This window comes from Pseudorca crassidens, chromosome 2 (assembly GCF_039906515.1).
Source record: "Pseudorca crassidens isolate mPseCra1 chromosome 2, mPseCra1.hap1, whole genome shotgun sequence".
In the NCBI taxonomy this organism is placed as follows: Eukaryota; Metazoa; Chordata; class Mammalia; order Artiodactyla; family Delphinidae; genus Pseudorca; species Pseudorca crassidens.
Genome location: NC_090297.1, coordinates 11982179 through 11990065, shown reverse-complemented (window position 1 = coordinate 11990065; position 7887 = coordinate 11982179). Strand labels below are relative to the sequence as shown.

The window sequence follows — 7887 nt, the reverse complement described above, 5'->3', positions numbered from 1 at the left end:
GGAGGGGAGGAGAGCCAGGGCCTTAAACCTTTGGGCTGCTGGGTTAAGACCGCTGCCCAGGGTCTCCCCATTTGGGCAGCATGGGGTGGGGGGCATCTCTGGGTGGGCTGGTCTCTGTCCTGCTTTTCTCAGGACAGAGACCAACCCACCCCTGGGCCTTGCCACCCATCCCTTCCTGAAGCCCCAGGCCTCGCCTCTTCTGCCCTCCCCCAGCCTCCAGTCTGGGTCCCGCCCTCAGCCCAAGGTCTGGAAGGGGGGCTTCGATCTCCCCACAGCCTGAGGTCAGGCTCTGCTCTCTCAGCCCAAGGTCTGGAAGGGGGCGTCGCTCCCGCCACAGCCCGGGGCTGGGATCCAGCTCTGGGCCCTCCCCTCCTGCGCCGTAGGGCAGCCCGCCTTGACGATCCTCCCCGTGTCCACTAGGTGGCAGGCCTCACTTGGCCTACGGGGCGGGGCTGGCTCGCCCCAGTTCTTTTGGATCCTCCTTTCTCAGACCGAGGAGAGCGAGCCAAGGGTGTGGGTTCGGGGGTCGGGAGACTGAGGCTGCCAGCAGAGGGGAGTCGTTGAAGTAGACAAAATAGAAAACTTTATTGGTTTGGAGTGTGCAGTAGGGCTGCCCCTGGGGAGCAGCTCTTTGCAGACATGGGGTGTGGCAGGGAAGGTAGTTCAGGCTGCTTGACCTCTCCGCCAGTCCTGCCCCGTCAGGGACTCAGCATCCACTTCTGTAGCACAAAGGTCGGTGCAGGCCTTAGGAACACGCCCATGGTGGGAGGGTGGCTGCAGCGTGGGGAGAGAGCCTGGGAGGAGGCCGCCCAGCTCTACTACCTTGGGCAGGTCACTTCCTTTCCCGGGACCTGAGTCTGCTCACCTGAACAACGGGCACCATCAAGCGCTACCTTCCAGGACTGTCGTGAGAATCTGTGCCAATGTCCACAGTGCTGGGCACCTAGGGGACCCTCAGTAAAAGCCCTCAGTTGATGCGCTGAATTGTGTCCCCTCCCCCTCCCCAGATTCATCTATTGAAGTTCTAACCTCAGAACGTGACTCTTTGGAGTCCTAAAGAAAGCAATTCTCAAAGGAAGTATTGATGAGTAAGTTAATATGCGGTCATTAAGGGTGGATCCTAATCCAATATGACTGGTGTCCTTATAAGAAGGGACTAGGACACAGACACACAGAGGGAAGACCGTGTGGGGACATGGAGAAGACGGCCATCTGCAAGCCAAGAAGAGAGGCCTCAGAGGAAACCAACCCTGCCGACACCTTGATCAGACATCTGGCCTCCAGAATTATGAGAAAGTAACGTTCTGTTGTTTAAGCCGCTTGGTCTGAGGTCCTCTATGACGGCGGCCCTGGCAGTCTAGCACAGACGCTGACATTACGGCCTCACGGTGCTCCCCAGGGCCTCCCCACGTGTACAGTGATCCCTCAGGGGCACCCCAGCACCCACGGTCCTGGCTCTTGCCAAGGGCACAGGTCTGGGCTGGGCAGAGCTGGGTTCTCTGCCCCTTCAAAGCTGTGTGGCTGTGGTCAAAGCACTTCACCTTTCTGAGCCCCCGCTTCCGAAACAGTAACGGAGCATTTCACCGTCTCCTACTGTGTGAGGACTAAGCGATCTGGCGCACGTAAGTGGCCCAGCTCGTGGTAACGTTCACACCCTGAAGGAGTTATTATAACAATGGGATAAGGTTACCCAGGACAGAAAGGGAAGAGAAACTTTCTGGAGAACAGAGTGGGTGGTGATTCAAGGCGGATCTGTTGGCCCTGGGTGGGCCACGGGGCTGGGTTGACCACAGCTGTCTACACTCTCCCCGAACCTGCGGCAGGGCCTGGGCCTGGGCGGGCTCCTGGACGGCCATTCCCAGGTGGAGCAGGCCGTCGCTTCCTGCCAAGGGCACGGCTGTGTCAGGGTGAAGGACGCCGCCTAGCTGCCCTGGTGCTGGGCCCGCCAGGCCAGTTTCCGGAGCTCATCCCAGAAGAGCATGCTGAGGATGGTGTGGGGACCCAGGCGCAGGTAGGTGGGGCCCAGACCCTTGTAGAGCGCCAGGGGGCCCTCCTGCCGCCAGATCTTCACCAGGCAGTCGGCGAGGCCGCCATACAGCCGGCCCTGGGGACAGACACAGGGCAGACATCACTACAGGTGTCGTGGGGCCCTGGCTGGCACAATGGGGTGTGTCTGTGTATGGGCTTCTGTGGCACATCAGAAAGGGCACTCCCCCAAGCTCGGCAAATCACATAACAGTAACCCTTCGGGCTGTGAAAGTTAAAAAAGGGCCTCTTCCTCCAGGCAGCCACAGCCCCAGGCCAGGCGCTCAGCTTGGTTAGTGGCACGCGGGTGGATTTCACCGCTAACTCAGCCCGTGGAGGGCACCTCTGTGTTCGGCACACCTTGCACCAGTGTACGTGACGGCCCCTGTGCACCTGTGAGGCTGGGGGGTCAGGCCTCGATTCCAGTTCAGGCTCCCCCACCTACCGGCTGCGTGACCTCAGGCAAGTCACTTGATCTCTCTGAGCCTCAGTCTTCTCATCAGGAGAACGAAAGTTGTTGTGAGGACAGAATAGGATCCAGGTGTGAAAATGCTTAGTACGTGCCTGGGACATAGGTGTTCAGCAAACAAGCCGAATTAATGTGTGTGTGTGTGTGGGGCACACTTCTCCGTGTCTCTGGCTGTGTGTGTGTGTGTATGTGTGTGTGTTGGGGGATGCTGTCCAGCTCCCACGCCCTCCCCCACTCTGTCCCCTGCTCACCCTGCCCGCTCCGTCCACAGGCTGATTGTACAGCCGCGTGCTGACCACGTCGAAGGGGGTCATGACTGTGACCACAGCTACGCTGCTGATCATGCCCCCGGCCAGGGCCACCAGCCAGCTGTCCTCTGGGAGCCACTGTGGGGACATACAGGCTGCTGAGCCCTGTAGTGCCCTCCCCCCTCCCCCACGTGGCACCCACCCCATCCTCTCAGCGCCCGGGGGCTGGAAGAGCTAGGGAAAGGGGGGCAGATGAGGCCCCTCCGGCCACTCCCCCCCCCGCCCCCCGCCGCCGTGAGCTCCTTTACAGCTGGAGGGTTCACTGCGGACTCTCCACTCTTGCTGGACCCGAGGGCCGGAATCACAGCCCTGAGGGCAGAGTCAGGGCCCTCGGCTTTCTTAAGGGGCCTGTCACCACCCCCTGGGCTTCCCTGCGTGGGGTCCAGCTGGAGATGTGGAGGCGCGATAAGGGGCGCGGGTGTCCCCCGCTCCTTACCTGTTGCTCCTGCACCCAGGCCTTGGCGGAGGCGAAGGTGGCCAGCTGAGCAGCCGAGCCCACCATGACCCGTGGCACGGCCCCACCCACACCCTGCCACAGCCCCGCCAGGCCCCGCTGCCGCCAGATGGTCCCCAAGGCATCCAGGACGTTCTGCAGGGAGAGGGCACAGGGTCACTGGGCAGCCCCTGCCCGCCCAGGGGCCCATCCAGCCCACCCAGCCGGGGAAGCCCCAGGGAGTGACGGTCCCCACCTGGTGAGGGTGCTGGTGTCCCACAGCCATCGCGGCCACCGTCTGAGCCTGCAGCTGCGTTTTGACCTGGAAGAGCAGGGGTGACACAGGGCCTGGGGCTGGAACCTTAGAAGACCCTGGACGAGCTGTGCGTGTTGAGGGCACCCCTCCCCAGGCCCTGACACCCAGACCTCCCTGAGCCCACACCCGCAGCCTTGGGGGTGTGTGTGTGTGGAATAAGGTTGGAGTCGGCTTGGGTCTGCATCTGGTTGTGACCTGGGACAAGTGACTTAACCTTCTCTCCGCCTGTCTGCTCACCCTTGGAAGGCTGCTCTGGGGACCAAGAGAGATGATGACTGTAGCATCCAGGCTAGGATGTGGGGCCCTCTCTCGATGGAAGCTTTATGCTTAACTTGCACAGGGCATGCAGGAAGACAAGTGACCACGTGGCCCTGAGCTAGCACACCTCCTGCCACCCTCTGCCCCCTCCCCCGGCTCAGGACCAGTGGGGCGGGGGCCCCAGGGGAGCAAGGTTCAGGGCGAGGCCCTGGTGCCCTGGACCAAGGGGCAGATTCCAGGCCTGGGCAGGGATGTCCCGGGGAGCAGCCCCACCCCATCTGCTCCACGGAGGCCAGCCCAGGAGGCTGCAGAGCCCCCATGGGAGCTGGGTCCCAGGGTGGGAGCAGATGGAGACAAGGCACTCACCAGGTAAGCAGGGCTCCCCACGAAGGCTCCCAGTGCCCCTGCCACAGCGCCCGCGACCACGGTGCCACCCGGCTGCTGGGCGAGCCCGGCCTGGCATGCCAGGCTGTAGCAGTAGAAGCGGACGCCGTTCATGAGGCCCTGGTAGAGGAGGCCGGCAGCCAGCCCCTTCTGCAGGCCGCACAGCCCATCTGCACGGGCCACAGCGACGACGGAGGCCACAAAGCCCCGGTAGTGCCGAGGATAGGTGCCCCGGGCCTGCAGCTCCCCCTGCAGCTGCAGCCGCGTCTTCACCACCTCCAGGGGGTTGGTGAAGACACAGGCCAGGCAACAGGCCGAGGCGCCCAGCACCAGGTCCACAGCTGGAGCCACCGTCTCCTTGGCCTCCGGGCCAGGGGCCGGCTGTGCCCGTGTCAGAGGCATGGGCACGGGCCCTGGGGTGGCGGTGCTTAGGCTGTCTTCACTCCCACAGGGCCACAGGGCTGGGGATCGAGGGAGCCTGGGGCCATGTCTGGAGGGCAGAGGTCCGGGTCAGAGAGGCCGGCTGCTGCCAGGCGGCCTGCTCTATCTCAGGAGTCCACCTACTCTGCTCCTTCCTGGGAGCCTGGGACACGCCCCCGCCGGCTCTGGACCAATCCCAGCTTCCTACGTCCCCCACACCTCCCTGCCGGGGAGGGCCTGGACCCTGGGATCTGGGGGAAAGGTCACTTGGGCCCCAAGGGAGACACGGGGGAGTGGGGGTGGGGGGGTGGGGCAGAAAGTGCCAATGAGCCAAGACACCTCCTCCCGACCCTCGGGTCCTCCAGCCTCCCCTCTGGCCCCGGGCAAAGCGCTGGTGCCCAGCCTTCCCTCTGGCCCTGGGCAAAGCGCTGGCGCAGCTGCCCTCCCTCGGGCTTGCCCAGTCCTGCTGTAGCTCAGGGCCCTGGGCAAGAGGCAGCTGCTTGGGAGGCTCCTCTCAGCAGCTCAGCAACGCCCCCCCCCCCGCCCCGCCCCCCTGCCACTGTGTGCCGTCCCCTTTCCCGGCCTCAGTCTTCCAGTCTGGCTCCCACGGTCTGTGGTCCCACTGCCAGTGAGAGCAGAGGGCTCCGGAGTCGTGTGGAACTGATCTGGGATCCCAGGAGCGGCTATTATGTGTGCCCTGGGCAAGTCAGTTCCTTTCTTTGAGCTTCGGTCTCTCCATCTGTAAGATGGGGATATGGATACCCACTGCAGAGGTTCTTCGGAGGATCACAGATGTGTGAAGAACGCCTAGCACAGTGCTTCACTCTGTAATAGGCGGCCCACATCCCCCCCTGCCTGGGGGCCCTGGGTGGGTAGGAGATGGAAAAATAAGGGCCACTGTGTCTCAAGGAGTGACCTTGCAGCTTTGGTCGCTCACCTGGTAAGGACTTGCCCCCTAGTCCTGCCCCTCCTCTTGGTGGGAGCTGCTCCTGGGCTGTGGTTCTCTGGAGCAGAGGCCCAGGCATGGGAATGGACCTTTGTGCCTGGTGAAGAGGGACCTCCCAGCCCCGGGCATTACTGTCAGGTGCCAGGCTGCTCAGGTCGGGGGCCGGCACCACCTTGCCCACCTCGGCCTCGGCCCCATGGTACCTCTCGCCTGCCAGGGCCACCCTGCGTCACCCGAGTCCCAATCAGAACCAGAGGCAGGGCCGCCCTGCCCAGAACCCCACCTCTGTGGCCTCCACACCTGCTTCTTCCAGGTGGCCACCCCTTTCCTCCCAGCTGTGAGGCCCTGGAGGCCGCAGTGCTGAGGGGCTTGAGGGCTGCAGAGCTCCTCCTAGGCCTGGCAGGCTGGGCACCCTCCGGCCAGCCCCGGGGTAGCAGCTCAACAAGAGGTCTTGGGGACAGCCTGGATTCTCCCGGGTTGATCCCGAGTGGCCGGCACTCAGCCCCCAGAGCTGGGGGAGGCAGGGCAGGCAGGAGTGCCCTGCCCTGGCAGTGTAGCCACGGCCTGGGACCCGAGCTGGTGGCTGCCCTCCCCTGGCCACTGCAGGAAACAGGAAGGAGGGCAAAGGTCCGGCCAAGAAGCTCCCAGGGCCCGAACTCCTCCACTCAGTGAGTGCTGGGGGGCAGCGGCCAGTGATCTGGATCCCAGTGTGGGCACAGAGCATCTGACGGAAGAGCATTTGTGGAATGAACGAGGAACAAAGGGCCGAGTGGCCTGAGAGGAGGTGCCGGAGATCCCTCACCTCCACCCTGGTCAAAAAGGGCCAGTGACGAGTCTTGGCAATATAACATGTCTATTTTATTTTAAAAAACAAAACCCAGGCCACCTGACCCCTTCCCCCAGAGGGCCCTCTTGGGAAGGACCTGGCTCCAGCCAGGCAGGGGACACAGGCTGGTGGGCTTTGCTCCTCTCCAAGCCCTCCTCCCTCCCCTTTGCTCCTGGCAAAAAGGAGATGGCCTGATCCCTGGGTCCTACAGGCACTGCCAGGTTTGGAGGAGGGGAGGTAGGGGGCCGTGGACATGCAGGGCCTCCTGGTAGCCAGGGAGGGCCATCCCGGCCCCCTGCAACCCCCCGGGCCCTGGAAGGCAGGGAGCAGTGTGCTTGGGGATGGAGCTAGTGAGGAGAAGACATGCACTGAGACCGCGGTGTTCCAGCTTCCCTCCCAGCCGGGTGAATGTTCAAACATGAACAGGGATGGCCGGGCACTTAGAGCCCCCAGGGCGGCCTAAGCCTCTGCCCGGGCCCCTGACCCAGGGGAGGAAGAGGGGCTCCTGCCCTCTGAGTCCTGCTCCCCTCGTGGAGTGAGGCGGTGGCCCCGGGGAAGGGGGCCGTGCATCTGCAGAGCCCATAGGGCTCGGACCCTCTGCCCCCAGCACTTCCCAGTTGCCACCTGCCGGGCAGGAGGCCCAGGGTGCTGGGCACCCGTTCTGGGTCCCTGGGAGGGAGACCTTGTCTCAAGCCCCACTCGGTGGTTCTGCTGCCCGGGAACGAGGGCGGGAGCCTGGCCCCAGCAGCCGCTCGCCCACCTCCCTCTCCGGCCCCTCCAGGACGCCCGCCAGCTCTGCCTCAGCACCAGGGGTCCCGGGAGGCTCTGCCCCGGCACAGGCTGTCGCTCCGCTGCCAGGCGCTGTGGATGAGGCTCAGGGCGTCCTCGAACTTCTTCTTGTTGGAGGCTTCCTGGATGGCCTTACGGGGGAGGTCCACCTGGGTGGGGCGTGCAGGGAACCTGAGGGCTGCACCGAGAGCCCCCAGGGAGCCGAGGGGCCGTGGGGTTCCCCCGCACCGGGTGTAACCTTGCCCTGAAACTACATCCACGCTGCTGAGATCTCGGGCTCCTCAAGGAGGGGCTCAGGCCGACGGGGTGCGGCTCCCTGAGCCGCCTCCTTCCAGGGAAGGCCCCGGTTCTCGGAGGAGGGGGCTGGGGGTGGGGCCGGGAGGCGGGCCGTGGAACTCCGCCCAGGGCTGGTCCGGAGCTTCCGCGGGGCAGCCCAGCACGCGCTCAGACTGCGATCTGTGCAGGCATTCGATGAGGCCCTCTCAGCCTGGTGCTGCGCTCCATGCCCCCATCATCCGGGCACAGCTCTAGCCCCACCGTAGGCACTTAATGCCGGCTTTTTCAGGGTAACTGAGAAGGTCAGGAATGGCGTTTCCTGGGCTCTATGCTTAGCTTTAGCCTCACACTCACTGGGAGGCAGGGTCTTGCCCCTTTGGTTTTACACGTTCATGTCCACCCCAGAGCTCCTAGTATGGTGCTGCCCCAGGCCCCCA

General features: G+C 64.1%; 2 protein-coding genes across 7 annotated transcripts in view; both read right to left on the bottom strand.

The window, feature by feature from the left end:
* Positions 1-560: 560 nt before the first annotated feature.
* SLC25A34 (solute carrier family 25 member 34) lies at positions 561-4896 on the bottom strand. Of its 3 annotated transcripts, XR_010939421.1 has the most exons (6): positions 4176-4896; positions 3492-3557; positions 3239-3391; positions 2746-2880; positions 866-2104; positions 561-774 (listed from the first exon to the last, which is right to left on the bottom strand). XR_010939421.1 is itself a non-coding variant. In XM_067721413.1 (5 exons), the coding sequence occupies exons 1-5, from the start codon at positions 4593-4595 to the stop codon at positions 1922-1924; spliced, it is 957 nt and encodes a 318-aa protein (XP_067577514.1). In that variant the 5' UTR covers positions 4596-4896; the 3' UTR covers positions 561-1921. The 3 variants fall into 3 exon arrangements, 2 of the variants coding, with proteins under 2 accessions (XP_067577514.1, XP_067577515.1); XM_067721413.1 differs by having other exon boundaries at positions 561-2104; XM_067721414.1 differs by lacking the exon at positions 866-2104 and having other exon boundaries at positions 4176-4894.
* Positions 4897-6395: 1499 nt separating this feature from the next.
* Positions 6396-7887, bottom strand: part of PLEKHM2 (pleckstrin homology and RUN domain containing M2) — a 41853-nt gene continuing 40361 nt past the window's right edge. For all 4 annotated transcript variants that reach the window (XM_067721349.1, XM_067721357.1, XM_067721377.1 and 1 more), the window contains one exon: positions 6396-7323. In XM_067721349.1, coding sequence (XP_067577450.1) covers positions 7186-7323 — 138 coding nt within the window. In that variant the 3' untranslated portion in view covers positions 6396-7185. The remainder of the gene's footprint in view (positions 7324-7887) is intronic.